This window comes from Schistocerca serialis, chromosome 2 (assembly GCF_023864345.2).
Source record: "Schistocerca serialis cubense isolate TAMUIC-IGC-003099 chromosome 2, iqSchSeri2.2, whole genome shotgun sequence".
NCBI lineage: Eukaryota > Metazoa > Arthropoda > Insecta > Orthoptera > Acrididae > Schistocerca > Schistocerca serialis.
The window spans coordinates 188001035-188022896 of record NC_064639.1 but is presented as its reverse complement, the minus strand read 5'-3'; the positions used below and the strand labels follow the sequence as shown (position 1 = coordinate 188022896).

The window sequence follows — 21862 nt, the reverse complement described above, 5'->3', positions numbered from 1 at the left end:
ATGTGTACCTATTCTTATGTGGTCCATCTCTCCCAGTACACTGGTCAATCTCACACCAATGTTCAAACAAGGTTTATAATAAACGGATAATATTGCTTTGGACTAAATATTTAATAGTACGATTCTGTATTCATTACAACATCTTAAAAATAAAAGTATGTAATTTTTATTACTTCTATGCTTCATGTATAGCCATTTTCATATGGTCCATCTCTCCCAGACCACTGGTCCACTCACCCATACACCTATGGGTGAAATGGATAACTCATGTATATTTTAATTTTATCATACTTATTTTAAACGACTGTTTGTGAATAATATATTGTAGTTAATGACACTCTATACTAACATGCTGCCAGGAGACAAAAAAAGTTGATACCATACAAATTTTATGCTGGAAAAAAAAGTGGTCCAACTCTCCCAAATTTACTGTGTATTCAATCAATATTTCAGAGTGAGCGCACTTAACGACTTGCAACAAACTTTATGCATAATTTCAAGTCTTTGCGAAACTTTTTCTCATCAACAACACCCCCACCTTCCGCACAAAATGATGGAAGGAGGAAGATTATCACTTACTACATTTTAGGCTTTTGTGCATTAAATTTGTAGCGTCATGCATGATGTTTTAATGTATTACTTGTTTACTGCCAACTCTATCCGTAACACATATACCACAGAATGTGCCTGCAAATTTGGTTCATTATACGACACATAGTTCGAGAGATATGACACTTTATAGATTAGAGTTTGATCTGTTAATGTATTGGGGTGTAGGGTTTACTGGTCAATACTAATACAAGACATTTGGTATGCAGCAACTATCTTAAGCTACTACAATTGTAAGTTTATATTGTGTATTGTAGATCAACAAAACGGGTCCTTCGTAACTGAAGGATACTATGAACTATGGATTTATGTTTAACAACGGGAACTGGCTTAGTTGCTCAAATTCTGGAGACGTTTGAACTACTTGGTTGTCAAAATATGGCAGTGCTTTTCTATTGGGAAAAAATATACTTTCCTACGAGAACAAGAAACTGACGGATATTGTCACGTCAAGTACTGAAACTGAATATCCAAAGAGGCGGTGTATTTGAGACAGCTAATAGCGAATTGGAATCGACAGCAAACCCACGCCGACGTAAAGGGTGACAAGAATCTGACAGTCCCTCAGGACTATGTTGCAGCTGTAGGGGAAGGAGTAGAAGAAAGTCTTAAGGCAGAATACAGCCTAAGCACTAGGGATGGGAGTGGAGAAAGACTAATTTTCTGCAACAAATTTCAGTTAGTAATAGCTAAAACTGTTCAAGAATAGAAAAGATAGGGAGATATGGAAGAGTTCAGTTAGATTACATCAGGGTCAGGTAGAGATTTAGAAATCAAGTAATCGATTGTAAAAACGTACCCTGCAGCAGATATAGATTCAGATGAGAATTTAGTAATGACGAAGAGTAGGTTCATGTTCAAGAGACTACTTAGGAAGAATCAATGTACAAACAAGTGGGATACGGAAGTAATAAGGAGTGAAGAGACACTCTTGAAGTTCTATGGGGCTACAGACACTGCAATAGCTCAATGCGCAGTTCCATTGAAGAGGAATGCACGTCTATAAAAAGCCAATCACAGAAACTAGAAAAAAACATAGAAACAAAGAAGGTAACTGCTAAGAAACAATGGGTAAGAGGAGAGATAATGCAGTTGACGGGTGAAAGAAGAAAGTACAAATATGTTCACGGAATAGCAGGAATACAGAAATACAAGTCACTTAGGAACGAAATAAACAGGAAATGAGGGAAGCTTAGGCGAATTGACTGCATGAAAAATGCGAAGAAATAGAAAAACAAATGATTGTTGGAAGAACTGAATCACTACACAGATAACTCAAAGCAACCTTCAGTCAAATTAAAAGCTAGGGTGGTTACATTACGAATGCAACGGGAGTTTCACCGTTAAATCCAAAGGAGAGAGTGGATAGGTGATGAAAGTACACTGAAGGCCTCTATGAGGAGGAGGACTTTTTATGATGCGATAGAAGAAGAAAGAGGAGTCGATATTGAAAAGAATGCGGATACAGTATTTCAATCAGAATTTAGAGGAGCTTTGAAGACTTATGATCGAATAAGGACGTAGGGACAAACACCACTCCACCAGAACTTCTAAAATTATTTGGGGAAGTGTCAAGAAAACGACCATTTACGTTGGTGTGTAGAATGTATGAGTCGGCGATATGGCATCTGATTTTCCAAGAAACGTCATCCACACAGTTCCGAAGATTGCAAGACGGACAAGTGCGAGAATTATTGCACAATCAACCAAACAGCTCATGCATACAACTTGCTGACAAAGATAATATATAGAAGAATGGAAAATATAATTGAAGGTGGCGATCAGTTTAGCTTTAGGAAATTCTGACGTTGCGGTTGATAATGGAAGGAAGACTAAAGAAAAGACACGTTCATGGGATTTGTTGACCCTGAAAAAGCGTTCGACGATGTAAAATGGTGCAAAGTATTCGAAATTCTGAGAAAAATCGGGGCGAGCTATAGGGAATGCCGTGTAATATACAACATGCACAAGAACCAGGAGAGAACAATTACAATGGAAGACGAACAACGAAGCACTCGGATTAAAAAGGGTTTAATTTATTCACCGAAGAAGCAATGATGGAAACAGAAGGAAAGTTTCATGAGTGAAACTGAAAGTCGAGATGAAAGGATATCAGTGAGGCTATGCGCTAATGATACTGCTACCTTCAGTGAAAGTGAAGAAGAATTATAGCATCTGTTGAACGGAATGAACAGTAATGAGTGCAGAATATGGATTGAGAGTAAATCGATGAAAGACGAAAGTCGTGAGAAACAGCAGAAATGAGAACAGCGCGAAACATAACTTCGTAATCGGGGATCACGAAACGGCACAAGTTCCAGATTTCTGCTACCTAGGCAGCAAAAAACCCGTGACGGACGGAGCGAGGAGGACTTTAAAAGAAGACTAGCGCTGCTCAAACGCGCATTTCTGGCCGAGAGAATTATACTGGAAGCGGACATAGGCCCTGGTGTGAGGAAGATATTTCTGATAATGTATATCTGGCGCAGAGCATTTTATGTTAGTGAAACACTGGCTGTGGGAAAACCGGAATAGAAGAGAATCGAAGTATCTGAGATGTGGTGCTACAGAAGAACGCTATAAATTAGGTGGGCTATAAGGTATGCAACGAGGAAGTTCGACGCAGAATCGGAGAGGAGAGGAATATATGGGAAACAGTGACAAAAAGAATGTACAGAATTACAGGATACATGTTAAGACATCACCGAGTAAGTGCCATAGTACTAGAGGGAGCTGTAGAGAGTAAAAACAGTAGTGGACGACAGAGATTGGCATACATCGAGTAAATAATTGAGGATGTAGGTTGCAAGTGCTACTCTGAGATGAAGAGGTTGGCAAAGGAGAGGAATTCGTGGCGGACTGCATCAAACCAGCCAGAAGACTGATGACGTAAAAAAAATAAAACTGTTCATGACAAGCAGAGTTCTATTAGACTGTCAGAAAATTCTGTGTTGCATTCCAAATTGAAAAATGTTTCTGCGAAAGGACATTTTATTACACAATGATTGAGTAGACGTGAGACTGCAATAGAAGTGTGATTGTTGTTACATACTTGCAATCAAAGGAAAATCCTACTGATCTTCTTCATATGTTCAAATTGTCGCCAAATTAAGTGGTAGTGTTGTTGTGTTGATAATCCGGCACTTTATTTCATCTTTCATGCAGTCGTCTACGAAGTGAGGACTGTAACTGTGTTGTTAGTTTTTTTGTACACATTGCTAATCTGATGTGTGAATAGAAGTATTATGGAAGATGTAATTGTTATTTATCCAAATCATTATAAATAGCAGCACACTCAAATTAGTTGGAAATAATTTTATTTGTCGACACGACAGAGACAGCGTTGTTTACTGACTGTGTTACCGAACACAAAGCCTTCAATGCTGTTTATTGTATTTAGATTCCCAGCAATCTAACTACTTCCATCAGCCACCTCGCCGTGAGTATTCACATACAGTCAGAGCCAAGGTTTTGTTGGCTTATAACCTCTGGAATGGTCAATGTTAACTTGTGTCTCCTTCCAATATTATCGCGATTTTGGCAAATCCACACTGTGACGCAGGTGTATAAAAGTTTTCATCATGGTGGAAGTAGCCAATGAATACACCTTGTTCTTTACGTTCAGTCTTGAGAGTATTGCATTTAAATACTGCACATCACATTAAAATGAAAATCTTCCATAATTCGTATATAACAGCATTCCTCAAAGTGAGAACTTTTAAATATCAAACGAGGTGGGAATATTGCTTGATGAATTATTTATTTCGATTCTCATGGCATTAAAAATTATTATGCTCTATAAAACAGAAATACAGCCCAAATATACCAGTTAAAAAAAGAAAAAGCCATGAAAGAAGTCTGTGAAGAAACACTTCTGAACTGATGTTTAGGCTGTATCTGGGGTTTAAATTGTTTTGTTATATCATTCTTTTCCGACGAAATCAGTAAACACCACGAAGAAACGTTATAGAGAATGCTGATGATGTACATGCGTAACTGTCCTTAATCTAAAATGTAAAACATATGCCTCGTACAAGGCCAGAGTGGGGAACTTATCATTTTGCACCGAAAAAACCAACACAAGTTGTGTAAAAAGAAAGATATAACTTGTATGAAATATTTAAAAATACACTCCTCGGAATTATATCAGTGCTTTAGATTAATGGAGCATCCAACGAAATAATTAGATACTCCATGGTAGTACAGAACTAAGACAATAATAAAAATGTAGGAATAATATGGAAAAGAAATACTATTAGATATTGTAGTGAGAGGTCATAGATGAATTATGGACTATACTCATAAAGACAGAACGACACACTAGAGACCTTTCTTCATAATTAGGGCTATGCTTACAAGTGAAAGTTTCAGTATAAATACAAAAATGTACTCGTTAGAATTATGGGTGCCAGAAATTTCTTGTTTGGTATTCCCTATTCCAAATAGAAAGAAAAATCGCATGAAACATAAACTCTGAAGACCGTCGAAGTTACATAATATAACCTTGAAAGACAAACAGATGTTGCATCATATCAGTAGGCTTCAAGTCCATTTTTGGGCCTTTTGTCGCTCGGTCACGCCAGGAGTACATCACGCAATACTGCGACTTATAAAAGGCCGACAGTCCCTCATCTCTGCCATCCTTCAGAACCATGAGGGCGACAGTGGCAGCTCTTCTCCTCTGCCTTGCGGTAAGTAGCGGTTACTGACGAGTCTCCAATAAGTATCGTAGCTTACGTATTTTTTACGATTTCTTTAGTTACCTGTCTTGATAACAGATTGCTGTCTAGGATGATTGAGTCATATTTTCATCATCATTCAGCCAATTAATATAATAACCAACAAAAACAGGGTATAAATTTTAAAAAAACCTTGGTTCTTAGATCTCTTCACTCTTCAATAGTTATTTCAGAGGTTTACAATAAGTAGTTACACACAGATTGATATATACCTGAAAATTATACATATTTAATGAATGGTAGGTCCGACAGACTATAACAATCTAATTGTTCACAGATCGTTTTATGTAACTACATAAATCTTAACTACAGACACTGAGATAGGTTACACAATTCTATCACAGGTGTCAGCATGCAGGTGCCAAGAAACGCCACCAGGTCCTCCTGGACCAACTGAAGGACCACAACCTACCGGACCACCTGGTCCACCAACTGGAGGACCTGATCCAACAGGTCAACCTACTGGAGGTCCTGAACCAACTGGTCCCCCTGGCCCACCAACTGGAGGCCCTGAGCCAACAGGTCAACCCACTGGAGGTCCTGAACCAACTGGAGGGCCCCAGCCCACCGGTGAACCTCAACCTACTGGAGGACCTCAGCCTACTGGACCACCAGGGCCACTCGCAGGAGGTCTTGGCCGCTTTTGGCGCGGTGTTTTCTAATGAAACAGCACAAATATCTAATTGAAACAAGTCTTCAATTTTGCCTACATGATGACCACTAAACTCTTTTCAGCTTATTTATAAAGTATTCTCATGCTACTGTTTTCACTCGTGTTTCATTAAATTAGCATTACAAAAGTCTTTGTTAACTTTTTACTCAACCTTAGATTTGTTTAAGTGCAGAGCCAGAAGCAAATCTGCAGATCTGGGAAAATTCACTGCAAGAAACACACTTTAAAATTAATTTATTGGTGGAAGCAAATGACACAAATGATTACATGTAGAAATTTTAACTATTAAATGTCAGTGATTTTTACATATTATCGTGTCATTAAGATAAAAATTGTAAGAACCAGAGTGACAGAAAAAGTAAGTACTATTTTCTAATTTTCAGCCTACAAGGCTTATACACTAGAATTGCTTCGCCTAAGGTTTTAGGATGCTCGAAACGTTTCACTAGTAGTTTATCGAGGATTACATCCTGAAATAAATTCTGAAAAATTTATACACTTTAGTGGAGTATGAACTGGTATGAGGCAGTTTTGAAAATTAGTCGTAATTTCTTCTTATAATGGAAACATCATCACTAGATGATTACTTTCTCTGAAAGGCGTGTAACAGTACTGATTTTGATTTACGATAACATCGGCCCATTCTAAGAGTATTGATAACTACAAGTGTCCAGAGTAGCTGTTACTACATCTGTGGAGTTCTTCTTATTGCATAGGGTGAATCACCTAGAGCTTGCACAGCAAACATTGATGAAACGGAAAGTGCTATTGGAGTGCGGTTGCCACAGAACGAGATCAAATTGTGAAAGCAGCAGTGTCAAATAAGCAAAACGACAAAGCCCAGTGGAATGACTGGAATTAAAAGCGAGATACTACATTTAACTGACGAAACGAGGATGTACAAAAACGCAAAACTCGAAGCAGATAAAACGGAATAAGGACGTCTAAAACACAGACTAAAATGAAGTGTAAAATAGCTAAGAAGTAATGGGAAGAGATGTCACCTACAGGAAAATAAGGGACCCATGGCGGAAAGAGGAGCTGTTGAAGGAAATTAAGAGCTCAGATGATAGGCCAGTACTAGGCAATGACGCGAAAGCTGAAAAGTGAAAGCAATATGTAGAAGGATTGTGCAAAGGAGATGAACTTGAAGACAATGTTAAAGAAATGGGCAGACGCAAATAAATATGAAATAGGAGATGTGATGCTGTCAGAATAATTTGAGACAACACTTAAAAATGTAATTCGAACCAAGGCCCCTGGAGTAAACGACATTCGTTCGTAATTATTGGGAGCCCTCAGAGAATTACTATGTCATATACGGCAGTGAGAATACCTTCTGACTTCAAGAAGACTTTCATACCTCCTTGCAAAGAGAGTTGTAAATATTACCGCACTATTAATTTTGTAAGTCGTAGTTGCCAAATATTATACGAATTATTTACAGAAGACCTTCGGGAAATCAGTTTGGGTTCCGGAGAAATGTGCAAATATGTGAGTCAAAACTGACTCTAAGACTATAGATGCAGGGAAAGCTTCGCACATTCTTGATTGGCCTACACTCTGAAATTCTAATGGTGGCAAGGAGCGAAAGGTTTTTCGTAACTTGTACAGAAACCAGACCGCTTTTACAATAGTCGCAGAACATGGAAAGAGAACAGGAGTTGAGAAGGTTGTGAAGAAGTTTTGTGGCCTCTCACCAACGTTATTCCAACTGTAAATTGAGCAGTTTGTAATTGGCACCAAGGAGAAACCTGAAACTTCATTTTCAGTTCACGGGGAAGCAGTCAAAACATGTAAATCCCTCAGTCGTGGCAGAGGATTTATAAGAACAGAACTCTCGAAATAGTTTGTGAGGTAAAAATCATCGAAAATTTTTAAAAAAAAGGTAAGGGAATTAGTGGAATTAAAATTAAGTGATGCTGGAGGGATGGGGAATTAAATTAGGAAATGAAACACTAGAAGTAGTAGATGAGTTTTATCATGTGATCAGTAAAATAAATAGGGACAGTATCAAAATCAAACGGACAATATCAAGAAATAGATTTCTGAAAAAGAGGAATCTGTTAGCATCAAATGTCAGTGTAATTGTTAGAAAGTCTATTATAAGTGTGTCTGGAGAGTAACCTTGTATTGAAATGAAATGTGGATGGTAAATAGTTCAAACAGAAGTAGTATAGTTGATTTTGAAAAGAGGTGCTACAGAACAACGCTACATCTCGATGGATACATCGAATAACTAATGAGAAGGTACTGAATAAAACCGAGGAGGGGAGATATTTATTGCACAAGCTGGCTGAAAGAAGGAATCAGATGCTAGAACACGTCTTGGTGCATTAAGGAATAGTCTAAATGGTAAGGGGGGAACAGTAGGGGTAAAAATTGTAGAGGGAGACCACAGCTCAACTATAGAATGCAGTGGGTACTCTGAGAAGGAGAGACTTGCACAGGATAGATTAGCTTCGAGAGCTGTTTTAAAACAGTCATCGGATTGCAGATCACAACAACGATAACAACAACACCCCTTAAAGCAAGATCCAGACGATAACTGAAATTTATACAACCTGATTAGGGGAAGTCCTACTTTTTCGTACTCCTGTATCTTAAAGCATCAATACAAAGAGAAACTAAAAGCACTATCCTCCTAAAATCCATTTAGTTTTCATAATTAACGATCTCCAAAAAATACACAAGAGTTGGAGAAAAATATGGAAACACCATGAGAAATACATGTTTGAACAGGAATGCAGCTGAGCTGTTATATTTGACCACGAACGCTTCCCGTGCAATATCCATCATACGTTGTAAGTGTCAGTCATAGTATGAACAGAGTTCCGTGTAGTAGTGAGCGCATTGTGTCGGAGCTAAGTGAATTCGAACGTGGGCAAGGGACTGGTGTTCGTATGGTGGGCGCTTCTGTAACCATGGAATGTTTGTTTCCCTGGGGTGATGCTGAACCTGTGATTCAGGTTTCCTGTTCACACAACTCGCATCATCCAGCACTGGACGAATTGTCACACTTCTCCTGGTCACCATAGTCTCCAGATATCAGTATTACGGAGTCTTTGTGGTCCGTTGTGGAGAGAAGGATGCGTGATCACTATCGACCTCTATCGTCGTTACCTGAAGTTGCCACAGTTTTCCAGTAAGAATGGTATAAAATTCCCTTGACAATCATACAGGACCTACGCCGTATCAGGATGGTAATGTGTTGTGTTTTTAGTTTTTCCATTCTTCGTTCAGTCCCTGTATGACTGATTACACAGCTCTACAAAATAAATTTTTTTTTTCGTTGCCAGGGAAGTTTGAACGAAAATGGGATATTGTTATGATACTCATTCCGAGTATATTTGTACTTTTTCCAAATTGGCTCTGGTTTTTGAGATATAGGTTATTTGTGGAAATGAGAGTTTCATGTGGATAATATCGACTGCAGGGTCCATATATGGTGTAATGTATTTGCTACCTGTTTTTTAATTAGTGATATTGTACTATCTTTATTAAACAATTGTGCTCAGGGAGTGCATCTGTGTGGTTGAGGATTACATCATGCAAACATGACACTGTCAGCATGTGTTCAGTCCTGTTGTGCGGTGCGTGTGTTGAAGATATTGAGGGTTGTGCAGATTTGAATTCGGCGGTACTCGACATTCATTTGTTGGCCGAGGTAATCCCCGCAACAGCCGATAGGTAGCGTTCAGTGTAAACAAGAAAAATGGCGATGGTCGAAAGTCACACACATGTGCAGTGCAGCTTCAAGGAGATAGAACCTTTTCATCATGACGTAGCAAATAAGAGGTGAGTATTCATTTCACACAAAACAATTAATGATGTTTGTTGGATGTGATTGACATTCAAAGACAAGAAAGTTCTGCATAATATGTAGTATTTGTGCAATTTTGTTTTAGGAAAACATGAGTTCTTCACGCCGTCTTTGCGTGAACCATCCAGATGAGTTCTGCTACATTTGTGGTGAATACGTTCTTCAAAAGAACAGGAAGAATATCACTCCTTTTGTGAAGGAAGCGTATCTGGCATATTTCGGAATTAAACTTGGAGATCAAGACAAGGCGTGGGCACCCCATAAAGTTTGTAAATGCTGTGTGGAGTGCTTACGGCAGTGGACAAAACGAAAAAGGAAAAGCTTAAACTTCGGAGTGCCTATGGTATGGCGAGAGCAGAAGAACCATACAGATGATTGCTATTTTTGCATTGTTAATGTGAAAGGTTTTAATAGGTTCAAAAAGCGAAAGTGGGAATATCCCGATTTGGAGTCAGCAAGAAGACCGGTGGTGCACAGCAACGATGTTCCTGTACCAACCTTCACAACATTACCCATGCTAACATCATCAGATGACGATGTGCACGGCGAGGAATGTACAAGTAGTGGTTCGGAATACGAAGGACGTGAGACACAACCCCAGCAGTTCGACCAGAAGGAGCTCAGTGACTTGATACGAGAACTCAATCTTTCAAAGCAAGCATCAGAACTCTTAGCATCCAGGCTTAAGGAAAAGAACTGCCTTCATCCAAGTGTTAAAATAACAGCTTACCGGACGAGAGAAGAAAACCTTCTTCCATACTTCAACCAAGAAGAGGTTATAGTGTATTGCAGCAATATACCTGGACTTTTACTTGAATTGGGGCTGCCGGAATATAGACCAGAGGACTGGCGTCTCTTCATAGACAGTTCCACTAGAAGTTTAAAATATGTTCTCCTACACAATGGCAATCGTTACGCATCTATTCCAATTGCCCACTCAACAAAACTTTGTGAAGCATATGCTAACATCAAGATGGTTCTGCAGAAAATTCAGTATATGCAGCACCAGTGGTTGATTTGTGTTGATTTGAAAATGGTGAACTTCTTGCTTAGACAACAAAGTGGATACACAAAGCACCCATGTTTATCTGCATGTGGGATAGTAGGGCAAAGCACGAACATTGGAAGCAGAAAACATGGCCTCCAAGGGAACATATGGCTGTTGGTGAAGCAAACATCATTAATGAACCTCTGGTTAGTAGGGACAAGATTGTTCTTCCACCATTACATATTAAGTTAGGACTAATGAAGCAATTCACCAAAGCTTTAGACAGAAATGGTAATTGCTTCACATACATCTGCAATACGTTCCCTGGACTCAGTAGTGAAAAACTTAAGGCAGGAATATTTGATGGTCCTCAAATTCGCAGGCTCATCAACGATACCAATTTTACAAGTGTCATGACTGTCACTGAAGCATCGGCCTGGAACAGTTTTGTCGCTGTTGTAAAATGTTTTTTGGGCAATCATAAAGCTCCCAATTACGAGGAACTGGTCTAAAACATGCTCACTAACTTTCAAAACTTAGGAGCTAACATGAGCATAAAATTGCACTTCCTTCACAGCCACTTGGATCGATTTCCTCGTAATCTAGGTGATTTCAGTGAGGAACAAGGAGAGCGGTTCCATCAAGATATGAAAGGAATAGAGGAAAGATATAAAGGAAGATGGGACAGGCATATGATGGCAGATTATTGCTGTAATCTGCAACGTGACTGTTCTGAAGAGACCTATAAAAGGAAAGTGTGCAGGAAGCGGTTCGTCATGGACGGAAAATGATATACTTATAGAGAAACTTTTCAATTATGTTTTATACGTGGACAAATGCCTATCAGGTTTTCATAGAAGCTATTTATAAAGATTATTTTCTTTTTTCATTGTAGTTTGTAGCGCTCGAGTTCAGTATTAGCAATTTTTTCTAATTTTTTGAATAAATCATGCATTATCTCAAAAACTAGAGCCAAACTGCATAAATGGTTGCTATATTCGTCCTCAGCACCACTAACCCATCCTAAAGCCACTCAAATATCCTTGGCAAGAAAATGAGTGTTGACCAGTGTTATAAATACAGGGTTATCAGGAATAACTGAAGTGATTTCACAGATTTTCTGTAGCTGTATTATTTTAGATATTTTTACAGGGCTTTGCACACACATAGTAATACTCAATAAGGTTTTTTTTACGTGTTACATGTGGCCCCTAACTGAATCTGCAGGTATCAACTTGATAATCATGTCCTTTCCACATTCGATGCGGCATATCCCTATCAATCTATTCAAAAGCACTGTTGACATGAGGTCGCAGGTCTCGTAGCTCTTTTGGTAGAGTAGGTGAAAAAACTGAATTTTCACATAACCCCACAAAAAAATCGTATGTGGTTAGTCAGGAGAGTATGGAGGCCGTGAAATGAATTGCCGATCATCAACCCCACCATGACCGATCTATCGGGTCCTCAGTTTCCCGTTTAAAAATTCACAATAATCATAATGGATATAGGCTGGAGTACCATACAGTTGGTAGATGAAGTCCACATCTAATCGACTGCTCCAAAGTCGACACTTAAATCTGTAATCAGTGACCACGTTTAACCATCGCTTGTGACGACGGTACCGTCTTACTAAAGGCCCGGCTGTGTGGTAATAGAACAGTTATTCAGAACTTTACGTCAAGTTATAACCAACTGTACTTCGATATCAAACTACCATTCTGCCATGAACGAAGAACTAAATGTTGTGTACATGTAATGTGTGAGGACAATAATTGTTACCAACTTTAAGTATTTGTCGTGCCTACGTTTTAATACATTACTGATAATAATTTGTGCGTGTGTGTGTGTGTGTGTGTGTGTGTGTGTGTGTGTGTGTGTGTGTGTTCTGTAGTATCTGCTCGACCTCCTACTGAAGTAATCTAGACTTGCTACGACACACTACATAATTTAGTGCAGAGGGCGATGTGAAAATTAATCTAGAACCAGTCTTTGACACGGACGTGCTTTTTCTGAAGTAAAAAGAGAATAGTTCGATGTGTCAGATGGTGAAACTAAATTTGCCTATTCAAGGATTCAAATGAGTCACATAACGCAATAATCTCCTCTAAAACCAGTGAAGTGCAACTGGGACTGTAGGGATGACAGATTGAATTCAAGTGCCATTTCCTAACATAGAATCTGGTAGTAATGAATTAAGGAGTAGTTTAAAGCATGAGTTAGGATCTGGTAATAATGAACTGCACGATAAAATGGGCTGTAATAATGAAGAATTGAGAGATTAATTGACTTCAGATTTAAGTTTAAAAATTCAGTGTAGTCATAATGCACCGAGGGATGAAACGAAATCTGACAGTTTGCATTATAAAACTGAGTCTAATCCTCATGATTTGAAACTCAAAGTAGGGCAACATTTATCCGAATTGCACAACATTTTTAAAACCGAAATCGAAAATGTTTACAATGAATTCAAGAAAAATACTGATCTGTTAGTACAGAATTTCAGGAAGAATTGGGAAGGAATCTGAACTCTGCTTTAATCAGTTTGAAGAAGTAAATCCTAAAAGGTGGAAACAATAGAACTCCAAGCAAACGATTTGAGCACTAGCATTGTTAACATAGAATGTGGAGCAATCTCTGGTAGTCCGTCTGACACAGCGGTGCAGCATGTGGTTTCTGTTGATGCCGCTTTAATTGGATGTCGGCAATTTTTCGGATTTGGTCAAGACAAGCAAACACACACATTTGAAGTTGTGTGAAGTTGTGTTGCCATATGGGTGGCATGAGACCAAGAAAATTTCTTTCATTCGAAGTCGTTTGTCTGGATATGCTTTGTGTTGGTCAGTTGATGTTTCACTACGTAATCAAACATTACTTGAGCTCGAGTCTGCTTTTGTGAGTGAATACTGGTCCCACAATAAGTATAACGACGTACTGAGGCATTCCGGGGTAGAAAGTATAAAGCATAAAGTATAAAGTATAAACCTGGCCATGAATCTATTAAAGAATTCAGTAGGAGGCGGGTTTCGTGTCCGTCGACTTTTACAGAAAAAATGCAACCGGAAATGACAACAATGGGTTAGAATTCTTCTATCTGAAATTGGTGTATAGGTTAGAGAATGCAGCTGGAACCAGAATACTGATGACCCTGTGAACGTAAGTGTAAATGTACACTACTGGCCATTAAAATTGCTACAGACGAGAAATTAAACAGACAGGGAGAAGATGCTGTGATACGCAAATGATTAGCTTTTCAGAGCATTCACACAAGGCTGGCGCCGGTTCCGACACCTACAACGTGCTGACATGAGGAAAGTTTCCAACCGATTTCTCATACACAAACAGCAGTTGCCCGACGTTGCCTGGTGAAACGTTGTTGTGATGCCTCGTGTAAGGGTGGAGAAATGCGTACCATCACGTTCAGGAGGGTAATACGGAACGCCGTGCTGGATCCCAACGGCCTCGTATCACTAGCAGTCGAGATGACTGGCATCTTATCCGCATGGCTGTAACGGATCGTGCAGCCACGTCTCGATCCCTGAGTCAACAGGTGGGGACGTTTGCAAGACGACAACCATCTGCACGAACAGTACGACGACGTTTGCAGCAGCATGGACTATCAGCTCGGAGACCATAGTTGCGGTTACCCTTGACACTGCATCACAGACAGGAGCGCCTGCGATGGTGCACTCAACGACGAACCTGGGTGCACGAATGGAAAAACGTCATTTTTTCGGATGAATCCAGGTTCTGTTTACAGCATCATGATGTTCGCATCCGTATTTGACGACATCGCGGTGAACGCACATTGGAAGCGTGTATTCTTCATCACCATACTGATGTATCGCCCGGCGTGATGGCATCGGGTGCCATTGGTTACACGTCTCGGTCACCTCTTGTTCGTATTGACGGCACTTTGACCAGTGGACGTTACATTTCAGATGTGTTACGACCCATGGCTCTCCCCTTCATTCGATCCCTGCGAAACCCAACATTTCAGCAGGATAATGCACGACCGCATGTTGCAGGTCCTGTACGGGCCTTTCCGGATACAAAAAATGTTCGACTGCTGCCCTGGCCAGCACATTCTCCAGATCTCTCACCAATTGAAAAAGGCCTAGTCAATGGCGGCCAAACAACTTAGCTCGTTACAATACGCCAGTCACTACTCTTGATGAACCGTAGTATCGTGTTGAGGCTGCAGGGGCAGCTGTACCTGTACACGCCATCCGAGCTCTGTTTGACTCAATGCCCAGGCGTATCAAGGCCGTTATTACGGCCAGAGGTGGTTGTTCTGGGTACTGATTTCTTGGATCTATGCACCCAAATTGCGTGAAAATGTAATCACATGTCAGTTCTAGTATAATATATTTGTCCAACGAATACCCGTTTATCGTCTGCATTTCTTCTTGGTGTAGCAATTTTAATGGCCAGTAGTGTATTTGCAACTGAAAGAGATCTTTTTAGCTGTAGACAGATTGAGAAAGGTTTGCACGATAAATTTCATTAGATCCCTGTCCAAAGTAAAATAATAAACCGTATTAAATAGTTAAAAATTTTGGATATAATAGTGAAATATCTTGTGATAATGGGAGTGAGGCAGTGCACTGTCGCAAGCATTCTTTGATCCTATTCCTAACAGGAAAAAGTTAGCTGAACCAAGGGTAACTGGTTTAAGAAATATACCTAAAGCAGTAAAGAAAGAAACTTTCATATAAAGAGAAATGATTATAGATCATCCGTATTCAATTGTGTCAAGTTTAAATGTGGATATGTTAACTGGCACTGATTTCTTCTCAGGGTAGAATGAAACATTGACTTTGATCAGAGACAGGTAGTGTTAAATTCGTCAAACTTTGATGTAATTAAGAAGCATTTCATTGGAAAGCACAATGTTAATTAAAATGAATCATGGGTAATATCCATTACAGTCATGAAATACAGGGGATACTTGAAGAAAGATATGGAACCACTTAGAATAATGGTAAATCACACGCAAATAAGAAAGAACTGGGACTCGAAAACATTGGGGAATTGAAGGAATCTATAGATATTAGCAATTAAGAGATTGTAGGGAATTTACCAGTCTCAGCTGAGTGAAACTTTATTTTCATTTTCACAATTTATTTCTTCTTATTTTTCCTACCAATGGAGTAGAGTATGTAGGGAACCTGCCACTCTTTGGTAGATACTCAGTTTGACATATTGTGCTTTCCTAGCTGAATGAAACCTTATTTCCAATTTTTTGTTTCATAATTTGGGAATAAAAGTTGAAAGTAGGATTAGTTGAGAAGTTTGTAAATACTGTGATTGAGAAGTTATAACAGTTTAAGTTTTCTAGAATCTATTGAAATGATGTCTGCATGAAGTTTTATTTTAAAAATTGGGGGTTTGTTATTATAAGAGATAATAAAATCAAGCCGAATAGAGTCATGCGAAATTGTACTATAATTATCTGAAGGATATGTGAGGAAGTGGCATGATGCACATGCCAGAAATTTGTGTAAGGGGGTCAGTAGACTGACAAAAGAAATAGGCAATGTTTTATAAGCAAAAATGGAAATGGAGAATTTGTTAGGAGATTTATGTTTGAATTTATTTCCTTCAAGCATACTACCTGTGCCCCCATCTTACTCTGTTGCTCGCTCCTGTGAACGGGAACGCGTTATGCAGATCTTGGTGCCTCTCGCGTCCATCTAGAAAAGATAACCTGAAGATGCCTAAATAAGGCGAAACGCGTCGTTGAAAAATATAGAACTAAAATTGCAACCAAGAGTGTTTTTAACCAATAATGTACCTTTGACTATACGAAAGATTATGTGCTCTCTGCATGACAGAGCACCAACGCATTTCTGCATTACAGTTCGTTAACACCTCAACAACATCTTCCCTGGACGTTGGATAGGACACAGATGCCCTGTGGCATGGCCTGCTAGATCACTGGACTTAAACCCCCTTTATTTTTTTCTGGAGGCATCTGAAAGGCGCTGCGTATGCTTAACCAGTTCCTAATGTGGATGCCTTTCAGTTGTGTGTTCACAAGAGCTGTTACACTATTCGGAGAGAGGCCAGAACGTGCAAAAGAGTGAAGCAATCTATTATGTGACGTGTGATCGTGTGCATTGTATCCCATAGAGCACATTGAACATCTGTTGTGACGTGGATACGATCAGCTTCAAAGTGTGTTCTGGAACGATTTGTTCTCGTTGCACGCACACTGTCCCTTTCTGCACAAAAGTTCATAGAACTATTTTTCCTCCTTTTCCAGCAGGGAATCCGTCCCTGCAGTTTGTCGGTTTTATTGATGTTCACCTTCTATGTAGAAAAATTTTAAAATATGAAATGTGACTCTACTATATTTGTGTGAAAAATGCAAAACCATTGAATGTAAAATCATAGTAGAATTTTAATTTTAAATATTCCTTGTTGCAACTACAGTATATGTACTAAGATACACTATGTGATCAAAAGTATCCAGACACCCCCCAAAAACAGACTTTTTCGTACTAGGTGCATTGTGCTGCAACTTATTGCCATGTACTCCATATCAGCGACCTCAGTAGTCATTAGACATCGTGAGAGAGCAGAATGGGGTGCTCCGCGGAACTCGTGGACTTCGAATGTGGTCAGGTGATTGGGTGTCACTTGTGTCATACGTCTGTACGCGAGATTTACAGACTCTTAAACATCCCTAGGTCCACTGTTTCCAATGTGATAGTGAAGTGGAAACGTGAAGGGACACGTACAGCACAAAAGCCGAATTCGTCTGTTGACTGACAGTAACTGCCGACAGTTGAAGAGGGTCGTAATGTGTAATAGGCAGACATCTATCCAGACCATCACGCAGGAACTCCAAACACAATCAGAATCCACGGCAAGTACTATGAAAGTTAGGCGGGAGGTGAGAAAACTTGGATTTCATGGTCGAGCGGCTGCTCATAAGCCACAAATGACGCCAGTAAATGTCAAACGCTGACTCGCTTGGTGGAAGGAGCGTAAGCATTGGACTTTTGAACAGTGGAAAAACGTTGTGTGAGGTGAAGAATCACGGTACACAATGTGGCGATTCGATGGCAAGGTGTGAGTAGTATGGTGCGGTCGTGTTTTTCATTGGGGTGGGGGGGGGGGGGCTTGCACCCCTTGCTGTTTTGCGTGGCATATCACTGTTGAAGACCAGTTCAGCGATGGCGATTGTATCTTTCAACACGATCGAGCAGCTGTCCATAATGCACGGCCTGTGGCGGACTGGTTACACGACAATAATATCCCTGTAATGGACTGGCCTGCACAGAGTCCTGACCTGAATTTTATAGAATACCTGTCGGATGTTTGGAACGCAGACTTCGTGCCAGGCCTCACCGACCGACATCCATACCTCTCCTCAGTGCAGCACTCCATGAAGAATGGGCTGCCATTCCCTAAGAAACCTTCCAGCACCTGATAGAACGTATGCCTGGGAGAGTGGAAGCTGTGATCGAGGCTAAGGGTGGGCCAACACGATATTGAATTCCAGCATTACCGATGGAGGGCGTCACGAACTTGTAAGTCATTTTCAACCAGGTGTCCGGATACTTTTGTTCACATAGTGAATATTGAACAATGTATATAAATGTATATGACTAGGACTGGTTTACTCTGTGTGGAATCAGCCAAGTGCGCATTTAACTTTCTTTGGAATCCAATATTTCCTTAGAAATAAATTTTATATATAGAATATTTTTGTATAAGTTTCTTCCTTCCCATTCCCAATGTAATACATTACAAAGAGAGAGACAGAGAGAGAGATGAAAATTATTGACTATAAAGCTAAATTGTATTTGACATTAACATTAGTGGAGTATAAAACAGAGAGAAATGAAATTTAGTGATGTGGCAGATATGAGATGAAATTTACTGACAAGTCAGTGGAGTGTGGAAACAGAGAGATGTGAAACGCAGAGGTGGCACATCACGCAATATGTGAGTGTGTGTATGAGCGTGTTATCGATCATCGCGGACTGGGGCTCACTTGTATTGTACTTGGCGGGCCTAAGCTGAAGATGTGTTGCGGTGCCATAATGAGACGCTTCTGGGCTTGGATACGCCAGTGTCGTTCATTCGTCAATGTAGCTTGAAGCGACTATTTTTCATGTGATTGCGTTGCTAGGTACCAACCTTGCTTTGGGACCACACTCTTCGGACAACATCAGATAGTGACTGGCAGTTTCGTTTCAATTTCCTGTGAAGTACTTTTACATGTAGAAACACTGCAAGTTACACCCTTCGCTTGATTTTTGGATAAATACTTTTGAACATGGCTCAAAAAAACATCAAATTTTGCAGACATTTTGCAACACAGCCAAGATGGCTGCTTTGGGTTACATTTTAATTGTCTGTTTCGGTTTAGTGGCCACTAAAATAGTGCACTCTGATTCGAGGGGAGGGTGAGGAGATGGAGAGGGATGGTAGAAGGAGAGAGGCGCGATGGAGTTATAGAAAGAAGGTGTGGCGAGTCACATGATAGATAATGGGGGAGTGGGGTGGGGGATGGTTTACTGCTGTGTTGTATTGTATCATCATTGCCTTTGGGCGTAGGTAACCAGCACTAGCACTTGCACTTGATGTTAGTAATATCACAAGTTTCAATATACCTTTTAAGTGTAAAGTGTGTCCGGATCAGCATAGTATTCCTATTGATGTTCATAGGCTTTTTAGACGCACAAAAAGCGTTCAAGAATGTCCAACGCTGCAAGATGTCCCAAAACAGAAAAGGACGAGTGACACACAGTATATACAAGAACAAAGAGGGAACAATAAGAATAAAAGACGAAGAACGAAGTGCACGGATTAAGAAAAGGGTACGACAGGATTTAGTCTTTCGCCGCTACAGCTCAATTTATACATCAAAGAAATAGAGACAAAAAAAAAATCGGGAGAGAGTTAAAATTCAGGGTGAAAGCATATCAACGAAAGGATTCGCTGATGATATTGCTGTAAGTGAGTGACATTGGCTAACAGTCTAATGAGCACACAGTATGGACCAAGAGTCAGGTGAAGAAAGATGAAAGCAGCGAAGAACAGCAGAAATAAGATAACCATAAACTTTACATCAAACTGATGACAACGAAGTAGACAAAGTACTACCTCGTAAGAATAATAACACAAAATAATAAGACAATAACTTCTAAGGTACTAAACTAGGTTGTAGAGGGTAAAAATTGTATAGGAAGGTAGAGATTAGGGTACATCCGAGAAGAAACTTATGACATGGCGTGCAAGTGCTACTCTCAGAAGAAGAGTTTGATACAAGAGAAGAAATGGTGGGGGAACACACCAAACTAATCAAAAAAGTAAAAGAGCTGGTCGTAACAGTCTGTAAGTATAGAGGTGCACTCGTCGACTAGAAATACCGGCACGGTAGCTCGGGGCGCTCAGAGAGCTGGCTACCCACTGTGTTGTGTTATGTCCGCACTATAACACAACAAATATTCCGTGATAACCAAATCTATTTGACCTTCTGTCACTCAAAACAAAACTTAAGTTCGACTACACAACACTTCGCTGGCTGTAAGCGCCAAGGAGAAATCAGAGTCACTAGTAGAGAATACAAGTCCAAACCACTGCCAAGCAGTCGAACCGACGCGTCGCACGTTTCCAGCCAGGGAGGCCACAGTACGGTTCGGTAGTCGTGAATCCAGCAGCCAGGTACTAAAACAGTCATCGGCAAAGGTTGAACTGGTTAAATGGGCTCAGGGAGCTCGCTTAAATCTGCAGGTCCGGCCAATCAGAGGGTTGGTAGATGGCGCCCTTATACAGTTGCTCACTCTGGTGGCAAGGGCAGCGCCGCCAGGGTAGTCCGTATCGATAGTGGTGTGTACGCTGCCGCTAACCCCGCGACGACGCGTTCACTTGCGCCAGTTGTTGACATCGTGTGCGGCGCCAGCGGTACTCGCTGTGTGCCGCCCGTGTTGTAGCACGCCGCGCCGAGTTGACGGCTGCTGTGCGGCGGCCGATACGACACTCCTCCCTCCTTGAGAAGCTGTAAAACAGCGAGAATGTATGAATGACACATCCATTGGTTCCTCATCAGAGCTATGTGGGCGGGTTGTGGAATTGGGTCGGAAATGACCTTTTTTGTGTCGAGGGGCTCGTGGCTGTTGGGGAGGAAGGAAGGAACAAGGTGGTTGTAATGGCATTTCCTCGTCAGAGGATGGAAGAGACTTATGCGGAGAATCATCCTGCTGTACGCGGGCAGATCCGGCGAGGGGCAGTGTAAGAGCCTGGTCGACGGCAGGGGGACGTGGTGGCTGGCTGGCCTCGGCTTCCCCCGTCGCCATGAGGCTGTGTTGGATGCAGTCGAGCCCGTCAATGGTGGTGGGTGTTTGCCGCGGAGACGTGCGGAGCAGCGGAGTGGCGGAGAGGTTGGGGGTTGCACAATGGATGTCCGCGACAGCAATTCACTCTCCGAGGTTGTCTGAGGGCCGCCCGCTAGAACTGAGAGATCAGATATAGGTGGAGGCGGGCGAGGTGGCTCGGACCCAGCCGTGCGGAGTTCCCGCTGTTTGACGTCCGCGGTCTGTGAGTGCATGGACCGGAGGCGGAGTTGATTAGAGTGCCGCATCACCTCCCGGTCCTGGAACTGAACCTTGAAGACTTTCCTTCCACATTGTTGTAAGATGTGGTCCGGCACCCAGTTAGGTCGGTTGCCGAACCCCCAAGTCCAGACAGGTGTGCTGGGGCGGAAGCGTGGCATCTGCAGTGGTGGTGCAGGCTTTGGGGCAGGCAGCAGGAGCTGCAGCAGTGTCCAAGGCTGCCGGCCGTGGAGCATCTCCGCTGGGCTCTTGTCGGCCATGGGTGTGGTTCTATAAGAACTAAGAAACAGTGTTAGTGCGGTAACGGTATTATGCTCCGTCACGTACTTCTTCATCTGTTGCTTAAAGGTTCGCACCATACGTTCCGCCTCCCAGTTAGATTGAGGGTGAAACGGTGGTGATGGTACGTGGCGGATGCTCATGGCTGCGGAATTGTGGGCCATTGTCTGTCACAAGTATTTC

The 21862-nt window shown here is 41.0% G+C and overlaps 2 protein-coding genes across 29 annotated transcripts in view; both read left to right on the top strand.

Annotated features, from left to right (window-relative positions):
* Positions 1-21862, top strand: part of LOC126456897 (proline-rich protein 2-like) — a 739962-nt gene that overhangs the window by 444153 nt on the left and 273947 nt on the right. The window lies entirely within an intron of this gene.
* Positions 5242-6151, top strand: LOC126456908 (proline-rich protein 2-like). Its single transcript, XM_050092829.1, has 2 exons — positions 5242-5300; positions 5693-6151. The coding sequence occupies exons 1-2, from the start codon at positions 5262-5264 to the stop codon at positions 6008-6010; spliced, it is 357 nt and encodes a 118-aa protein (XP_049948786.1). The 5' UTR covers positions 5242-5261; the 3' UTR covers positions 6011-6151.